The sequence below is a fragment of the Sarcophilus harrisii genome, chromosome 4 (genome assembly GCF_902635505.1).
Source record: "Sarcophilus harrisii chromosome 4, mSarHar1.11, whole genome shotgun sequence".
NCBI classification, from domain to species: domain Eukaryota; kingdom Metazoa; phylum Chordata; class Mammalia; order Dasyuromorphia; family Dasyuridae; genus Sarcophilus; species Sarcophilus harrisii.
This window is the reverse complement of record NC_045429.1, coordinates 58,836,620-58,857,222: the sequence shown is the minus strand read 5'-3', so window position 1 is coordinate 58,857,222 and position 20,603 is coordinate 58,836,620. Positions and strand designations below refer to the sequence as shown.

Sequence of the window (20,603 nt, the reverse complement as noted above, 5' to 3'; positions counted from 1 at the left end):
GGCCTGACCCAAAACTTCATATTCAGCAAAAGTAACTATAACACTGAATGAAAAAAGAAAGGACTTTCAGCAAAATTGCAGATTTTCAGGACTGTCTCAACCAAACCCAAACTTAATAGACAATTTAACATATAAGAGTCAATATCAAGCATTAATTTCAAGGGACTCAACACAGACAAATTATTTATGATTTTTTAGCATGGAAATATATATTATATGTTTAAGATTGACATTAGCAATTGGGTAACTCAAAAGAGATATTGGAAAAGAATTGAGTATGCTCTGGCTCTAGAAAAAACAAAACTGTCTAAGAAAAAGTTAAAATAGCAATTATCTCATACAATTGGGGTACAGAGGATAATTAGATAGGAAAAGAGGGCTGGTAGTCCTGAAAATCTATTCATATTGGGATTGGGTTAAATAGACTATATCTATATCTATATAGTCTCTCTATATTTATGTATATAAACATATATATATATAATCTATAAGAAAAGAAAAGAAAAAGATGGATAATCATGAATATAATCTCTTCCATTTTTATATATATTTTCTTAACATGGAAATTTATTATTATATATTTTGAATCCTACCTGATGTTCTGCTGGGCACATGACAATGTTCTGTTTTGTTTTTCTTTTTCTATTTTGTTTTTTTCTTATTTGTATTTAGTTATTTTAAAAAACAAAAAAGAAAAATATGAGGATAATCTGGCATTCTTTGTGGAGCTCTGCATTCTTCTATATAATAAGCTATAAGATCTTCTATATAATAAGCTGCCTATATATGTGTCTGTGTGTCTATGTGTGCAATCTATCCAACTATAAATCTCTTGCTTTAAACCTGTCATTTCTAAACATATTCCATCTTTCTTCTCCCCTTTATCACTTTCATAGGTACAAGGGCATGTAAATGTGAGAGCAACTGGGGGAAAGAAAATACATTCACAATTGATTTGTAGGAACATGAAATGAAGCCTGGACCCCAGAAGATGCCTAATAATACCTGGATTGGGAAATGTAAAAAGTGTTCTCTTATCTAGTCTCACACTAGACTAGACTAGACTAGACTAGACTTTCCAAAGTTACTTAAATACAGGGTTTCATAGACTGGAGATGCAATTGGAATATGATTATCTTCAAGACTTTAGTAAAAAGGAAAATCAAGGTCCAGTGTAAAGGTCTTGTGAATGAGTAAAACAATAAATTAAAAGTATGAGTCTTAGGTCAAGGAAAACTATCAGAGAAATCCAGACATCGAAGTTACACTAGCAGGTGTGAGTAGATTCCCCCATATCAGAAGTCTTTGATAATGACTGAGACACCCTTACCATTCTGGTATTTTACGATGCTGAGAAGGTAATATATTGCCAAAGAAGCCTGGATAACAATTGGTATCTCTTGATAACTGCATAAGATGGCCAGTTCTGCTGCCAACTGACCCATACATGGAGCATCAATACTTGTCTAAAAAAAAAAAAAAGAAAGGACAGAGACACAAAAAGATTTTAATTATTTTAATTAAATTATTTATTTTAATATGGTCTCTATAACATGGGATATCTCAAAGGGCACAGACATCAACATTAGATGATGTCCATAATGATTTAATTTAATTATGAATTATTAATTTGATTATGGTTAATGATTACTAGAATTCTATCAGAAATATGACAAACTATTTCTGTACTGGGGGCAAGTGGCAATAGTAGCATCAGGTGGTGGGGTTCATCTGGATTATTGATGGTAAGGGACAGGAAGTACTCTGGAATATAATGAACTTTCAAATCTGCTAAAAGAGGAGGAGGCACTCCAGAATGAGTCTATTTTTAACCAGAGCATTAGGACTAAGCAGAAGAGAAAGCATACTCAGCAGCTGTTTCTGCCAGTATTATGGATTGAAGGGATCCAGAGAAGTAAGTGTCTCTGGGAAGGTGATGTTGGTGAGATCTAAACTTTCTGCTATGGCACTGAGCCCCAGGCATCCTGTCTAGTTATAGGTTTGAATTCAATACCATTAGGTCTAATTTATAGAAGTAGTCTTAATGTTCTCATTTTCGTGTATAACAAATTTCAGGTTATACCAGAGGTTCTTAGACAAGTATCTCTATAATCTCTTGGAATAATCTAATTCCTGTACATGATTAATACGACTCACTAGAAAATTCATGGTGTTACTCCATTTTACTTGTTTTCTATTCCAGCTCTGGAATAGATTAAATTAAAATAATTTCAGATTAGAGTAGAAAACTTTAATTAGAACAGAGAGTAAAAGGGAATAATGTCAGGAATTTTTCAAAAGGGATTTTTAGCTATAAATTGGCCAGAATGGCTTCTAATTTCCTACCAATGCTGTGAAAAAATAGAAAGATCTCAGAGATTTATCTAGTTGTAGATAAAGCTCCAATTACATGCTACAAACATGGTCCTTTTAAAGAAGGCTAGAGAGAAGAACACATATACAACTTCCCAACTTAAAATTACTTGACATTCTGATTCTGTGTATATAAATAATCAGTTTATACATTACCGGTGCATGATTTTTTTCTAGGGTGGCCAAACAGGAATCGATTCCTTGGGCTACTTTCTTTTCTGAAGATAAGGGCTCAAAATGAAATGTTTCAGGCTTCAGTTAGGTATCCCACTTCATCACATAAAGAATTATCATAGAAGCAATGATATCCATGATGGTTACTATCTCAGAATAGCCAGCTACACTTAATCATACACAATTTACAATATAAGAGGAAAACATTAAGAAAATGCTTTTGTGAGAATCTAATCCATCATGAATAAGAGTGGTTCCCAGCACTGATTCTTTCACAAATCTCTTTAAGCAATGGCAAAAATGTGTCATGAACCCTCATGGTAATTCAGTATCCTACTCATAATATTCTGCAATTATTTACTTGGTTAAGGTATCAAAAAATCATTTTTAGTGCAAGCCATTTGGACCATCATTCAAATGGGAACCACTAATTAAAAATATTGTTTCCAAAGAAAAATATGTTCTAAATTCCAAATAGGCTTCTTTATAAAGAGATTATTTAACGTTAACCATGGCTCAGAAAGCTAGAACAGACAAGGCCAATCATCATCCATTTTAGGAATAGCAGTTTGTGTCCATAATAAGTTTTGTGAGAAGACGCATACACTATTGAGGCACTTATTGTTTATTCAGGGAGGTGTCCAAACAAACTGCCAATACCAGCAATACTCTTGGGCATGCCTTTATGTCCATTGAGAAAATAGGCAGGAGGATTGGAGTAAAAGAGGGGGCAAACATTTCAGAAATATAACCTGCAGATTTAAATAGTGAAGGAATCCCTTTTGACTTACACATCCCTTAATTTTTCTGGATGAATACTTTAAGACTCTGCTTATGATGTTCATGACCCGTTCCTGCAAGTATCTGGTTTCTTTATTCATCCATATGATCATTTCCTGTTGGAAATGCAAACGAGTAAAAGAATGAACATTGCATAATGAGTTGGAAGTTGCATAAACTCTGAATTCTATCCCCCCTGGATAACTTGAACAAATCCTTCACTTTTGTGATCCTCTATTTCTTTATCAGAAAAATAAGAAAGTCTAATTTAGGGTTCTAGTGTTGGATCATGACTCTAAACTTCAGAGACTATATAGTTCAAACTGCCACTCCCATGCCTTATGATTTTACAGCTGAAGAAACCAATGTCTAAGGAAATTGAATGATAATAATAACAGATTATTTATCAATATTACATTATAAATAATAAAAATAATGACAATAGTAATACATTGTGTTTAGTCTGACTTTTTATTTTTAAATTGTTTTCAAATTTAAATACATAAAGACAAAAAAGAAAATTTCCACATTCATGGCATAATATAAAAAGAGGATTCATTATAAAAACATGTATTTACATTCAAGTTTACTTTTTCAAAAAACTATTTAAGTCCTCCAAATAATTTTCAAAGCTACTCTGCTTTCTATGCTTTTTTCTAAATTTTCTTTTTAATTTAATATTTTCCCTCCCTTCCCACCCTGATTTAGAAATGGCTAACATTAGAATATGTATATATATATTTAGTTATGTGTATGTATATGTATAGCTATAGTATGTATGCATGTATATATATATATATATATATGCACACACTATACTATACATCTAATTATCAGTTCTTTCTCTGACAGCAAATAGCATCTTTCTTCATAGGTTCATTGTAGTTGATTTGAATATTTAAAATATTCAAAATGACTTGTCACTTAAAATTGTTCTTTAAAACAATACTGCTGTATACAATGTTCTTTTGATTCTGCTAAAGAATTTTAGCAGATATAAAAATATCCATTTTTAATTTATCTTGTTAAGTGATGTAAGATATTAGTCTATGACCAATTTCTGCCAGACTGATTCCCAGCTTTTGCAACATATTTTGCCAAATAATTAATTTTTATTCCTAAATTTCAGATTTGCAAAACACAAATTTTGTTCTTCATGATTTCATGCAAATATTTCCATGGCTTTCTAAAACCATAGAGCTCATCCTTTCTATTAGCCCAGTAGTATTCTATCATGATCATGTACCACAATTTGTTTAGCCATTCCCCAATTGACTGGCATTCCTGCAATTTCCAATTCTTTGCCATCACAAAGGGAGGTGCTATAATTTTTTTAGAACACATAGATTCTCCTCCTTTACCCCTAATCATCTTAGGAAACAGATCTAATAGTGGTATTGCTGGTCAAAGGGAATAGAGACTTTTATAATTCTTTGAGCATGATTTCAACTGGCTCTCCAAAATGGTTGAATTAGTTCACAGTTCCAACAAAAGTGAATGTGTCCTAATTTTGCCATATCCCCCTAAGATTTGTTGCTTTCCCCTTCTATTATTTTAACCCATCTGAAAGTGTGAGATGATATAAAAAGTTGTTTTAATTTGCATTTCTCTAATCATTAATGATTTGAAACATTTTTTCACATGCCTATAAATTACATCTTCATTTGAAAATTACCTGTCTATATCCTTTGGCCATTTATCAACTGAAGACTGAATTGTGTTCCTATAGATTTAACAAAGTTACTTATATTTTATTTGAGATCTGAGAATTTTAACCAAGAAACTGTTTGTAAACTTACCCCTCAATTTTTTCTTTCCTTCTGATTTTTGATATATTGGTTTTATTTGTACAAAAAAATTTAATGTAACCAAAAATTATCATTGAATATCTCATAATGGTCACTATTTCTTGTTTATTCATAAATTGCCTATCTATAAGTCTAATAGGTAATATTTTCCATGTTCTTTTTAATTCTCCTATGATATCTTCCTTTATATCTAGGTCATATATCCATCTTTACCTTATCTTGTTTAGTATTGTAAGTATTAGTCTATGACCAATTTCTGCCAGACTGATTTCCAGCTTTTCCAACATATTTTGCCAAATAATTTTTATCCCTAAATTTCAGACTTGCAAACACAAGGTTACTATTTGCTGTGGTATATGGTTTGTCTACTCAATTCACAGATGTACCTTTCTGTTTCTTAGCTAACACCAGATAGTTTTAATAACAACTGCCTTATATATAGTTTAATATCTGGTTCTGCCAAACTTCATTCCTTTACATTTTTTCATTATTTCCTTTGATATTTTTGACATTTTATTCTTTCAAATGAATGCTATTTTTTTTCTAACTCAGAAAAATAACTTTGTGACAATGGAAAACCTGATTTCACTTCTGATCTTATTAGGAAGGCTTCTAGCTTATACCTATTACAAATAATGCTTGCTTGTTTTAGGTAAATGTTTTAGGTAAATGTTTCTTATCAATTTAAGAAAAAAATCTATTTATACCAATACTTTAAAGTGTTTTAATACAAATGAATATTGTACTTTATTAAAAACTTTTTATACATCTGTTAATATATCATATGTTTTTTGTCACTTTTATTTTTGATATAATCATTTATGTTAATCGTTTTCTATAGGTTAAATCAATCTTGCATTCCTAGTGTAAATTCTACTAGGTCACAATATAGAAAAATTGTAATATATTATTTCAGTCTTCTAGCTAGTATTTTATTTAGGATTTTTTGCATGTATATTCACTACTAAAATTGATCTCTAGTTATTTTTTTTTCTTAAGGGGCTTACCTTTAAATGGTGATATGATAAAGTGCTCTTATAAGGGGATTACTTATTATAGGAATTTGAAGATACTGCAGACTAAATTATGCCATGTCCTTCTAATTTGTATACACACATTAAAATAATCAGTAATGGGGCTGTTATTCTATTTGAAGGATCAGTGACATTAATTTTTGTTTTTTACTCCTTCTATTTAGCTTTCTATAGGGATAGGAACTATATCTATGATTTTCTTGCCACTGTATAGGAAATTCCCAGGTGGAAGAACATCTTTTCCCAATACAGGTCAGTATTCTCTCTGCAAAGGAGTCACCAAGAGCCCTGAGCGGCTTAATAATGAAAATAGCATCACCTAGGATTTGTCAGAGATGGGACGTGAAATGAGGGCTCATTTTCTATATATATAGAAGAGGCTAAAACTTTTTTTCCCCATTCATTTCTTGATATTATGGGAGATGTCATCAGAAAGTTAAAAAGAAAACGGAGAGGAGGACAACAACAAATGCATGTTTGCATTCCTGGACATATGACTAGAGTTTAAACTTCCAATTTCTGTTCAAGAGCTAAATAGAAATCACTTTTCTTAGGGTTTCCTACATTAATTACCCTTAAGAGCTGTAGCTTGTAGAGGTCTTTTGATATCAAGATCAGAAGTGTGTCCTCAAAAGTGGTTAAAATAGTTTGGTACAGTTGCTGAGAGAGAGAAAAAATAGAATTATAAGTCAACCTTAGACAAAATCACTCCATGAATGAGTTTATATTCCTCACAGTCTGGGCAGAACATGGGATGCAGGGATGGCATTGCCTTCAAGTAGATGAGATGCAAGAGCCAGGATTTGGGAATGGGAATAAGTATTTTTATAGTACCTATTATTTAACTGTGCTGAGTGCTTTTTGCAAACATTATCTTATTTCATCCTCACAACACCCCCTGCATATTAAGTACTATTATTCTCATTTTATACATGAGGAAATTGAGACAAAGGGTCACTTATCCAGGGTCACATGGCTAGTAAATATCTAAGGTCAGCCCTGAATTCAGTTGTTCCTCATTCCAAGCCTGGTACTCTTTCTACTGCACTACCTGCCTGCCTTGATATATGGTTATAATGTTAGTATAATTATTATTTGATATACAATATATGATTTGAGGCAGTGAGGTGGCTCCATGGTGCATAGAGCACTGGACCTGGAGTCAGGAAGATTCATCTTCCTGAGTTCGTGTGGCTCCAGACACTTATTAAATGTGTGACATAAATGTTTGCCTCAAGTTTCCTCTGAGAGCCAGAGAAGGAATGGCAAACTATTCTAATATTTTACCCCCAATGGGGTCACGAAGAGATGGATACAACTGAAAAAAAAATGGCCAAACAATAACATCACTATGATTTGGACCAAGGACATTCTCAAAATTGTATATCCTGCTCTGTACCCTGTCCATGTAGAAAACACTAACAGACCCATCTTCCTCTCTTATGGAAGAGGACTCAGGGAGGTATATTTGGTAACCATCAATCCTTGATTAAGTCACATCTGTAAATAGAGGCCAGATGTCCTCTCAGCTCCAAGAAAAAGGTGGTCACCAAGATAATGGTCTTTGGCAAAGGAACTAGATATGGTGAAAGGAATGAAGGACCTTTATGGTTTCTAGGATTTTGAAATTAGAAGGGATCATCTAAATGCAGCCTTCCTCTCCCCCAAACTCCATCTTTAACAAATAAGGAATACAAAATTAAATGACTTTTGAAAAATGGCTTTTTCTACCCACAACAAATAGCATAAAATGATACCTCAATGTCATCTGTTTCATCTGAATTGCTTTGCCTTCTTTTTAGTGTTTCTATATCAGGCATGGAGAACACATTTCTAAAACATTCCTCAATTTTCTTCACTTGTGTATCAAATTGCTCTAAGGGATCCACATAGCTGGGAAAAGAAATGGAACATTTGGTCATTTTTAATCTGTTAATATGGTCATCTGGGACTCAGGACAAACTCATTTATGAGACAGGGTTGTGACCTGAAGTAGTAGCTACTTTGAATGATGAGAAAAGGGAGTAACTTCTGTTCAGTGAGATCATTTGCTAATATCTAATCAACCATTTTTAAAGTACTTACTATGTGTAATGCAAAAATATTGATTTAATATAGGGCCTCCTAATTAGAAATACTCTATAAAAAACTATTCTCTGTGATCCCTGATGGAGGGGAAAATGAAGCTGGCATATTTCTTGAGCTCAGATGTTCTGAAGTACTGGAGGATTAAAGCCTATCAGTAGTGTTTACTAAGTCTTGACCTGTTATAGTGAATTCCAGGGAGCAGAGGGTCACCAGGTTATCTAAAAAGGGGTTAACTGGCCCAGGTCAATCCAGAGCCAGTTAAGGTACTCATGCCAAGGGGAAAAAAACCTAATCTATACCTAAAAGAAGTCAGATTAGGGTAATGTGGAAATGATTTTTTAAATATTAAAATAAATACAATTTATTTTTAAATTGTAGTTTATAGGTCCTAGATCCAACAGTTGAAGGAATCTCAAAAGCCATGTAATCTAAAGCTTCTCATCTCAATTATAAATCTCCTCCTTCACATTCCTGAGAAAAGAGTACTTTACTCCAGCCTTTGCTTAAAAATCTCCCATTTTAAGGAACCTATTATCTATTGAAGGAGACCATTTTTTGCCCAATTCTAATTGCTGTTGAGTTCTTCCCTACATTGAACTAAAATCTACCTCCCTATAGCTTCTGCTATTTGGATCTAGTTATTATCTCTAGAACCAAGCTGGATTAATAAACTTTCACATGGCATAGGCCTTTAAATATTTGAATACAGACTATATCCCCTCTAAATCATTTTTCTTCCTTAGATTAAACATTTCCAATTTTTCAACTTTCTCCAAATAGTTCTGAATCTTCTTAGTATGATAATTCCCTTTCTCTGGAATTACTTTGGTTTTTCAATCTCCAGTGTGGTGCAAAAAGTTAAACACAATATTCCAAGTGTGCTATGACCACAGAAGAGTATGGTGTGAGACCATGCAAAACTTCTATACTTTCAATAATGCAAAGTAATTTCACATCATTTATTTTGGTTGCCATTTCATATGGTTGACTTATACTGTAGTTTTCAGCTAACAAAAGATTGTACAGTTTTTTTTAATAAATGCAATTATGACTCTCTCCTCACCCCCAACATTAAGAGATACATGTGTACATGTGTAACCTTTCTTTGTCTCAAGGGTAGGATATTATGTTTCTTCTTATTAAATCTGAGAATTAGTATCAAGAGTTTGCTGGTACCACTTGAACCAGACAATTGTTCTATTTCCAATGTGCACATTTATCCCATGGAAATGGGAAAACTTCAAAATTAGGGATTGATTTATTGTTTTGTTGATTGCCCAGACTTAAGAAAGTGATGGAAAAATGTTAGAGATGCAGAACAAACTTAAACATTGTGTATATATTTTTGAGGAGTTGATTGTTAAAACATTTGTGAGCTTCATTCTGATCTTCATTCTTCTACCTCTCTCTCCCTTCTCCTTCAGTCACTTGAACTATATGTAGCTAATAAGCCATAAGTATGTTTGAGAGTTCCAGGGAAGAAAAAATGTTTTTATACCTGATATCAAATTAAAAGTCATCACCTGGAATTTATTGCCAAGATTATAGTCTGCTGACTCAGCAGTTTGCAGAAAATATTCCATATGTCTGAATTCTCGTTTTCCTGCAAGTTGCAGAAGAAAGTCAAATTAAATAACAACACTGATTATCACACGCAAAAAAGTTATTTTTCTTTTCTTTGAGACTATTAAGAGAGGCTTATTGCCTGTAGGTTGACTAGAGACAAGTCATCTAACCTCTCTGAGGTATGGTTGGCTAATATGTAAAATAGGAATCATGATAGTGTTTGTGGTGTGTATATCTTTGGGTTACTGTGGAGCTCATATGAGTTAATAGTTGTAAAACATCTTGTAGTTATATAAATCTCAATTATTATTGTTGTTGTTAAAATACTTACTGCCTAAAATGATACAATTCTAATGTTTGAAAGACAATTTCTTCAGAACAGCCTTGGGATATTGTTAGTATAGTGCTGTATAGGTAGTCCTGGTATAATGGATGTCATCAAGGACTGAGTTCAAATCCTGTGTCTGATGTTTAATATCTATATGACTCTGGACAATCCCTTTACCTCTAGCAGTATCAATAAAACTGGTATAACCATAATTGTAGTACAGTCTACCATTACAAGGTTGTTGGGAGGCTGAAATAAGAGGCAAACTTTATATTCCTCTCAAGGATCAGGATCACAGAACAAGGATCTATAGCTAGGATGTGAATCTAGATTTTCTTGATGCTGGAAGAGAACTCTATAAAAGGAAACTTGAATATAAAGAAAAGTAAAAGTCCAGCTTGGCTGGTAAATACTTTCCAGCTAAAAATTCCTGGGTGGCATAATTAATAAGTATTTATTAAAACCACTGGGATCCTAGATGCCAGAAGATCCAAAAAGGAAATATGATGTGTCATCTCTCAAGAAATCTTTGTTGAGGAAGCAAGATCCATAGAGACCAATGCTCGTCAGTGAACGACCAAGTGCTAAATTGCATGATTTTTGTATTACATGCCGTAAGAAAGATGGGAGGTCGGTTGCTTTCAATTAATTCTGATACAATGGATTCAAAATGGTGCTACTATGTACAATTATTCCTCAAATATTTATTAAACAATATTCTATGCCAGACATTATATCAAGATCTAGAGATACCAAAACAAAATGAGACAATCCCAAACACCAAGGAACTTGTATTCTGTGGGATGGAGGAAGGAAAAACAATATTTGGACATTTAAATAGTACAAGATAAACTATAATTTGGGGGGATAGAGTGATAAGGAAACATTTCACATAGGAACTGTCACTTGAGTTGAATTTTGAAGGAATCTAAGAATTCCAAAAGTTGAGAGAAAGATGAAATATATTCTAGATGTAACCAATAGTCTGTTAAAAGAAAAAAGCCCTGAGTTTGGAGGTAGGCTTATGTGAACAAGTTCAAGAAGTCTACTGTGCATGGATCATCTAGTATATAAAAGGGAATAATATATATTATATAGTCTGGAGTTGAATTGGAAAGGACTTTAAATGCAAATGGACAAATGCATTTATTCTTAGAGGTAATAGCCAATAAAGTTTGTTGTTGTTTGTCCTTTATTCTCAAAGAGGACCAATGATATTATGAGGGTGATGTCTTGACTTGCACATAAATTGGATTTGAATAAGGCATAGTAGCCTCATTTTCTTTTCCACAGTCATTGGGTTCCAATGGCAAAACATCCTGATGTCAAAACGCCTGATGATGGCCCACATAGGTGATAAATTGAGGAAGAAGGGAGAGAAACCTGACATTTGAGGACTTCTTGTAGGAAACAGCACTTAAGCTCAGCCTGAGATTTCAGAAGCCAGGAAAAGAGTGTGTTCATTTCAAGGAGGAATGGGACTTGATGGAAAAATGAAATCCATTCTTACTTATGCATCAATTTGGTTCCCTCCTCACTTCTGTGAACATTTTAATTTTGTGAAGGAGGGGATCTGCTGGGTAGGAGGCTAAAACCAAATTTGGTAACATGATGATACTCAATTTCCATCTCTCTGGTACCTCCCTCAGTGGCAAAAACACTTTGTTCTTTTTCTCTGGAAAACTGAGAGCATGTGAAAATAGGGGGAGGAGTTGTGGGAAAGTGTTCTTTTATCACTCGACAGAGAAGACCACACTCAAGTTTATTTATTAGCAGAGGTATGACATGGGGAGAGTAGATGTAATGATTTGGCAGCTATGGAAAGGATGGATGAAGCAGGCAAAGAGACCAGCTAGGAGAATAATTTTAGTTTTTCAGGTGAGAAAGATAAAGACTTGATTCAGAGTGGTGGTCATGTGAATTGAAAGAAGAAGAAAGAAGAGCTGTTGAGAAATAAAACTGACAAGACTGCTTTAATGTGTGAATGAGAAAAAATAAGTACTGAATTTGAAAAACTAGGGAGACTGGACATATGGTAATATGCTCACCAACAACAACAAAAAGAAAGTTCAGAAGAGGGATAGACAGATAAGTAGGTGGGAAAGAACAAGTTTGGTAAATGGTTGAGCTGTCCATGGTACTTTAGGTAAGAAATTTCCAATAGGCAGATGAGATTGAGGGTTTGGAGATGAGGAGAGAGATTAAAGGTGGTTATATGGGTCTGAGTGTTATCTACAGAGATCATAAGTGAATCCATGGGAGTTGTTAAAGTCACCAAAACAAAGAGTGCAGACCTTAGGGACATATCTGTAATTAGTTAGGAGGATATTATATGGGTGATAATCTAGCAAAGGTGATAGAGAAAAATAAATCTGACAAGTAGAAGTCAGAGAATATCACAACAACTAAGGCTCATCAGGTCATCCAAAGATACATAAATAGTAAGAGTGTGAAACAAGATTTAAACTCAGGTCATCCTGACTCTGAATCCAGCACTCTTATTTACTTGCCACCCATCTGCTTCTATAACAGCATAGTTTTAAAGTTATTGTGCTGACCTCATTGTAGGCCTGTGATAGCAGTATTAGTATATCAGCACCATGTCAAGAAACTAAGTCACTTCCATTTGAATTATCTTAGGAAGAGTCTGAAGATCATTTTGTTAAAAACATAGAACCATGTCCCTCCGTGGTATTTCCCTTTGGACAAGTACAGAGATCTCAGAAAGAGGAGATGATTCCTCGGGGGTATGGGCAGCATCACAGGAACACTTAGGAACTCACTGGCTCAAGGACTTCTAGCTTTGAAGATAGAGATGCTATCCTCCCCCTAGCTGAGAAAATATGCAGATGCTCAGACCTGCATTTCTCAGAATTCTTGTAACGTCTCTTCAACCTTTCCTACCCCCTTTATCCATGATATGCCATTATAACAGGTTAGAGGGAATATTTATTCCCTCAAAGTTCCTGATTAGCCACAAGATGGTTACAAGCAGGGACAAAGACTGTCTAGACTGGGAATGATTAAATCTAATGACTTAACTCTTTTCCAGTTCTTGGCCTGGATGGAGGCACACTACTATCTCTTCCACTGTATGTTTTTCAAACAATTCTTGACAATGTACCGTTCCACAAAACCATACTTACCACGCGACGCCATTTCATACAAGCCTGCAAATCCTGGAGTTGGCTAACTAAGGAGGAAAAAGAAAATTTAGTCACAATGGGAAGTGTCTGGATTATTGAGAATAATAAAATATCACAAAGTTAGAATATTTTTTTCTTTGGAATCATGATTTTTTATTACATGAATCATTTCTTAAGGCTTTTAAAGTTGTCTTTTTAATTTTTTTTATTTTCAAAACATATGCATAGATAATTTTCAATATTCACCCTTGCAAAATCTTGCGTCCAATTTTTTTTCCCTATTCTCCCCATCCCCTCCCATAGGTGGCAAGTAATCCAATAAGTGCTAAGCATGCACAATTCTTCTATACATATTTGGTCAAAAATCAGATGAAAAAGAAAATAAATGAGAAATAAAACAAAATGTAAGTAAACAACAACAAAAGGAGTGAAAATACTGTGTTGTAATCATACTCAGTCCCCACAGTCCTCTCTCTGGGTGCAGATGACTCTCTCCATCACAAGACTATTGGAACTGGCATGAATTACCTCGCTGTTGAAAAGAGCCACATCCGTCATAAGTGAGCATTGCACGAGTTTGCTCTATGCTAAGTTCTTCTGATTCTATAGAATAAAAAAAAATTTAAAAGTTCTGTTAAATTCTCTGCATTATTATGATTACCTCTTCTCTGCCCCACAAATAAGTAATGTTTGGTGGGAAAAAAAATAATCCCTTTAAGGAAAAGTAGTTTGTGAAGTTTCTGAAGATAGAACTTTTCTTGGGGGATCTGAGTAAAATATTTCTGTCTTAAAGGTTTGTTTATAATGTAGGTATCATCTAATATGGCTAGCCTCCAAAATTATATTTAGGAAAAGGGTGGATTTTTCTCTTCTTTGAATTAGAAAACACCTCCTTTCTGATTGGAGTGGAGAGTAGGAAAGGTTTTTGCACGATTTCAGATACTCCAACATGATTAGAATATTCTTTTGTCTTCTGACAAATATTGAAAAAAAAGCAAGGGAAAACTAGGGAAATTAGAATGGCAAATACTCTTTTCTGTGATTAGCTATGAGGAGCCATAGACAGACACTATTACAGTCTATTTCTTACTCAATTCCCATATTTGCCAGATTTTGACATTTCAGTCTCCATAATCTCTACCCAAGTTCAAGTCATTATCATTTCTCCCCTCAAACTATTGAAATGATATGTTAATTGTTATTCTTCCTTCAAGTCTCTCCCAACTCTACTACATCATCTCTAAAAATATCAACATTACTTTCTTAAAACAAAATTTATCCTTCCCTTCTCAATAAACTTTACTTTACTTTCTATTACTTCTAGAATTAAATATAAACTCTTTTTGACATATAAAGCCCTTCAAACCCTGACCTCAATCTACCCTTTGGGATCTTTTCTCATATCTTTTGCTAATCAGTCTAACTGGATTTCTTACTTTTCCTCATGTAGAAAGATCACTACATTTCTCATCATCAAGACTTTGTATTAGCTGATCCCTATTCCTGGCATGAAATCTTTCATCACTTTTACTTCCTGAATATCCTATTTACCTTTGAGAATCAATTCAAACATTACCTTTGCAAAAGGCCTTCATACTGAAATCATCTTGAATCCAATTCATATAAATATATGCATATATCTAAACATATATATGTGTGTGTATGTGTATATATACATATATACATACATGTATGTATGTATACATCTTCATATTGTCTCCTTGGAAAGAAGGTAAACTCATTGGAGACAGGTATTGTTTCATGGTTATCTTTATCTTTTGTGTCCCCAGCACCAAATGTGCAATAAATGCTTACTAATTGATTAACTAGGAAGAAGAATTCACTGTCAGATGAAGGAATCTACTTAGAAAACTATTATTTCACCATAAGCTTATGTGAAAACTCAAAATGCCCAAGAAGAATTTTTCAAAGATAAGAGAAAGAAGGCAGGAAATAAACATTTATTAAGTTTTTACTGTGCCAGACACTGTGCTAAGTCCTTTATAAATATTACATTTAATCCCCACAACAATCCTGAGAAATAGGTGATATTATTATCCCCATTTCACTGGAAATGTAAAGAATGACAAAAGAAAAGAATAAAATCCCCATTTTATATTTAAGGAAACTGAGGTAAGCAAAGGTTGTGCCTTTCCCATTATCACACAGATGATAAGTGGCTGAGGCTAGATTTGAACTCAGGTCTTTCTGATTCTCAAATTATTGCTTTATATATTGCTCCACCTGATGTTATGAAAAAGATAAACAGAGTGAAACAATGGAATATTCTTTAAAGGCTTCTGAATTCAACTAGGTTGAAATGTGATCTTTGGTTAAGGAGCTATGATAAAGGTATGGAATTATACCAGACTTTTTGTTTTTAAAGGTTTGATGTTACTTTTAAAATTTTGCATCAGGCAACATTTTTAGGCACATTTTAAACATAACAACTTCCTATTAGTAGTTCAAGTGAATTATCCACTTTTTGTGGGATAAAAGACATATTTCCATCTCAGGTGAACCATGAAAAACTAGTGCTCTGTTTTTAACTGAGAGATTATTCCCTCTTGTTGTTTCTTCTTAACTTATTTCAGAAATGTCTGACTCTTTGTGATCCCACTGGGATTTTCTTGGCAAAGATATGGGACTGCTTTGCCATTTTACAACTCATTTTACAGATGAAAAAACTGAGGCAAATAGAGTTAGATAACTTTCCCAGGGTCCTATAGCTAATAAATTTCTAAGACCAGATTTGAACTTAAGAGAAATCTTCCCAATTCCAGAACCAGAGATCTATTCACTGTACTACCTAGCTGCTGACTTCTTGATGGAAGTGTCTCTTAATTTCGAGTTGGACAGTTTTGAATTCATCCTTTTATACTGTCAACTTAAGAGTCTTTTTTTCTTGTTTTATTAGACTTGTGATTTCATCCATGTGAACTTCCTCCGCTAGTATAGATGAAAATACATAATTCTATATAATTTATAGTCTTTAGGGGGCATTATGGGGCATTAAGAGATTAAGTATTCAGGTTCATCATTGTATGTTTTGAGTCAGAAACTGGAATGAAGTAAATCTGGGCCAGTTCTCTATATACTATGCTATACTATTTCCCAAAAGTAATAGTTATGAAGATGGATATTGCAGGGTTACATATCCTAGATTGTTTAAATGTGTAAAAATTAATCATCACTTCTTATTTACCTGCCTCACAGAGTTATCCTGAGAAAAGTATGCAATAAATATTAAAGTATTAAATTAATGTCAATCATTGTCTGTGGTGGTATATAGAACAAGGCAGTTATCCTAGGATGAAAAATAGTTCAACTAGACTTAGGAAGTCCTGAATTCAAATCTAGTCTGGGGAAATCACTTACTACTACTTTGCCTCAGATTTTTCATCTGTAAAATGTAGATAATGGTGGCAGCAACCCCTATGGTTATTGTAAGGATCAAATGAGATAATTTCAACATGCTTTGTAAACCTTAAATGCTAGGTATTAATAGTACTTTTTAAAATTCTTCACTCAAAATTAGTGCTTACATTTTTAAAAAATGAACCTGTCATTTGGGAAAGATAACACTAGTTGGCCCCAATCACAACTAGATGACACCAGGTGGCTTTTCACTGCCACATGGTCCATGTGATAGTTTATATATGTGCTATAATTTATAAATCTAATTGTATTTTACTAAGGTGAAATGTGAGTATACCTTTTCCATATTTTTTCTTATAAAGGCGCTTACTTTTCTCTAAATATCCTGGTGAAATAGAAATAGGAAATTAGCCTGCCTGTGTGTATATAAAAATTTTTTAAAGAAAAAAATAGCTACATACTACATAAATACCTACACTATCAGTTCTCAAAAATGGCAACTCATTCTGATTTGAATGAGACCAGATGTCTGCTTCTCCCTAATCTTACCCTCCTCCCCCTTATTTACTAAGGGACTAAAATAAGCAAGTCTTCAACCAGGAACTTCTAGTTTTCCAAGAATTACAGGCATTAGAGGCAGCTTCTCTGACTCCATCCCAAACCCAAATAGATAGATGCTAAGAACTCCTAGGCAGAACTATATTTAATTAGCCTAGATTTCCTGTGATGGAGCCCACTATCTTGTCTCGGAAAGAACTCAACCATTAGGTCAGATAATAGTGGAAGGACCTTTGGTTCTTGTAGACTTTCTGAGTGGAAGTAGGAACTAATGATAATTCATTCCTCCTGTGTGCTTAAAGTTGCTTTCCTTTCTTCTACTACTAAGTTTCTATATTCTTTCTGTCCTATTTCTTGATCCCATCGACTATATAATCTTCTATAAAGACAATTGCATGACATTATTTCCAACTCCTGCATATCTTTCTATGGAATTAGTGATTGTCTTTAAGATCCATTGATTTGTCATTTTTATACTATACCAAACACCCATACATTTGCTTCATACATGATTGAATTACACTGTACTATAAAGTATTAAGATAACAATATTAGATAGTAGGATAGATAATTCTTTGGTGAAAAAAAGTTTTACATTTTTATTTTCAAATAAACAAATACTATACTATACTCTATAAATAAATACCTACAATATTATTCCTAGACCTTCCCAGAAAGTTCACCTTTAACTTTTGGTTTGTTTAACACCATCCTAGCTATCAATGTTCTGTATTTCATCTTAAAACCCAAGAGAAGAACTCATTTGATGGTGAGAGAAGAATAGAAGAGAGGCAGGGAAGTATTTGCTAGAGGATCAGGACTTCCATACCTGAAACTAAAAATTGAAGATATTTAAGACACCTAAGAGAATTGTCTTTTGAAAAAAAAAACTCTTTTATACAAATATATTAATTTCAAAAGTTACAATCACAAACATACAAGCTTCCTCTCCCAACATATGAGATTTATAATCCCTCAGCATTGTCAAAGTGAATTTACATTTAGCTAGAAACTTAGAGTCTAACCTAGTACTCAGCCCAGCTATCAAAGGTAAGCATTAGACAGAAAATTCAATTTAGCAAGTATGCTTAATGCCAGCTACGGCATGGCTATGGCATTTTCTGTACTAGCCACCAGAAAAATAGTGCAATACCTGCTTTCAAGGAACTTGTCCTCTAATGAGCAAAGTAAGGAGAGGAGAAGAATATGTATATAAGTAATTATGATGTAAGGGAAAATATTAAAGATAGAAAGGAGAGGTTCAAGGAAAAAATGTTGTGAGAAAATTTGGGATTAGGAGATCAATTCAGTTGATGAAGAGGAAATTAGGAATGAGAAAGTATAAAAGAAAAAAAACACTTTCTTTTGAGGGAGTAACCAGAAAAGCAAGACTTAGTTTTCTGCATATACAGAATATAGGAATAGAGTACAATGTAAATATTTTTCCAGCTTTCTAACTTTTTTGTTCCCTTTATTTGGAACCTTTATGTTTTTCTGTAATGGTTAGTAGTAAAACACCTAAAAGTAAGGTTGTGATGTATTAAGGGAAAAGAAACTAAGGTGTGCCTTCTCTTCTTAAGACTGAAGTGAGAACCAAGGTTCAAGAGGAGAGATAGTAGAAATAAGAAGCCAGATGGTGGTACCAAGGAGCCAGCCCTGGGACATGTGGGAGAAAAAGGATGAGGTCTCAGGTTATAGTAAGTTCATGATGCTATTAACAGATTTGGGTGATTTTCTATAATGGAATACTTTGGGCATCTGAAGGTTAGTGGGAAGACACTGGACACACTGGGGAGGGAGGAGAACAAGAACTGTGATAAGACAAGAACTGTGAGGGTTTCCAAATGGATTTAAGCTATTCTGTAGTTTCAACAAGGGTCCTGCTGATTGTTAAACCCAATAATTGTCCTGGGTCCACTGTGAGGCAGATTGCTATGTTTTCATTCCCTGTGGCATAATGGATTTATCATCAGAAGGTGATGAGTTCATTATTATCTTCCAATAATCCTGGGTGACCTTGCAGAAGCCAATTTCTTTAAATTTGGTTTCCACATCCATAAAGGAGGGACAGATATTGTATCTTATTGTTGTCAACATAGCTCTAATTCTTATTATAATACATTTTATATACTAAATATTCAATAGATTTTTGTTCAATTAAATTAACTAGATAATCTACAGATTCACCTTAGTATTATAGGCTTTTATCTTACAGCATGACTACTTCCCCAAAACTTTTCTTATGTGGGGACAAAAGACAAAGTAAAGAAGTCAGTGAAAAAGAAGAAAGAGGAGAAGAGATTAACAATGTTTGGCAGAGTAGGAAAGATGTCACTTACCATCCATCATGGCTAGGGCAATGGAGAAAAGATCAAATCAATATCTTTTCCTTGCAACAGACCTCTCTGAACGTTGGATCAATCAAAAAAACATCCCCAAGGCTGTTATCAGTCATCATGGCAACCAGCTGACCCAATGATTCCATTCTGAAAGGCCTGTAACTGACTTCTCATAACACTGATCAGTACCTGGATGATCTAGGTGGTCTGAGGCTCAGCTGTCATTGATAGCTTCAGGAGAAGGAGATATTGGTTCTTGTACCTTCCAGTCAATTTTTAGCACAGAAAATTATGTTCAGAGTTTCAACATAATTGTTGTTGATTAGGAAGTTTTAAAATTTAAATCCTCGCTTTGAAATCTTTGTACAAAGGAAGATAATGGACAACAACAAAAAAAATACAATCCTTATCCTTAGCCTTCCAATAACTTGTTTGTGTTTATATTTAGCAATACACTAAATAGTTAAAGGCAAAGAGAAAAGATTTCCCTCCCTTTTTTCCTTTGTCCATGAAGTTGCTCTTTTTGTTTTGTTTTGTTTTGTTTTTTGCTTTTGTTGCTTGTTTCATTTTGTTTAATTTTTTGGGGGGAGGATGTATGTCTGAATAATAATAATAATTAATAATAAACCAGAATTTTAACTGAGTTGTTTAAAAAAAGAAAAGGATTTTATGGATAGCTATGTAACAATATATATGCCTTATTAGGGCAGGGTCACATTTAGGGGTGATTCTAACCCAAAATACTAGATTCTAACTTGTTTTCCTTTCAAATTAACAAAAGCAACTCCTCAAATCCAACAGCAAAGTTTAAGTAGAAGCTCAATATGTGACCCATAAATTCTTTATATAGCATTAGTTCTCTCTCTGTTCCTTCAGAGGACAGGCCAAATCTTTTCCCCATCACCCACCCCCAAACAACAGATATAATAATAGTTATATCTGGATGTTCCTTAACAGAAAGAAAATGATGATTTTATTTTTCCAAGTGCTTCACAACATATCAGCAAAGCAAGAACAAATATTTTTCCCAT

General features: G+C 33.7%; 1 protein-coding gene across 3 annotated transcripts in view; it reads right to left on the bottom strand.

Moving 5' to 3' along the window:
* MROH9 (maestro heat like repeat family member 9) overlaps window positions 1-19,705 on the bottom strand; it is a 72,706-nt gene extending 53,001 nt beyond the window's left edge. Inside the window, exons 1-9 of one of the 3 annotated variants that reach the window (XM_031936869.1) lie at window positions 19,573-19,705; window positions 18,063-18,068; window positions 13,826-13,900; window positions 13,298-13,344; window positions 9,781-9,860; window positions 7,927-8,062; window positions 6,743-6,829; window positions 3,339-3,443; window positions 1,331-1,466 (exon numbers count right to left, since the gene is read on the bottom strand). In XM_031936869.1, coding sequence (XP_031792729.1) covers window positions 1,331-1,466; window positions 3,339-3,443; window positions 6,743-6,829; window positions 7,927-8,062; window positions 9,781-9,860; window positions 13,298-13,344; window positions 13,826-13,900; window positions 18,063-18,068; window positions 19,573-19,582 — 682 coding nt within the window. In that variant the 5' untranslated portion in view covers window positions 19,583-19,705. Of the gene's footprint in view, window positions 1-1,330; window positions 1,467-3,338; window positions 3,444-6,742; window positions 6,830-7,926; window positions 8,063-9,780; window positions 9,861-13,297; window positions 13,345-13,825; window positions 13,901-17,916; window positions 18,017-18,062; window positions 18,069-19,572 lie in introns of those variants that run through there. The other 2 variants (XM_031936870.1, XM_031936868.1) reach the window with 2 other exon arrangements.
* Between the last annotated feature and the right edge of the window lie 898 nt (window positions 19,706-20,603).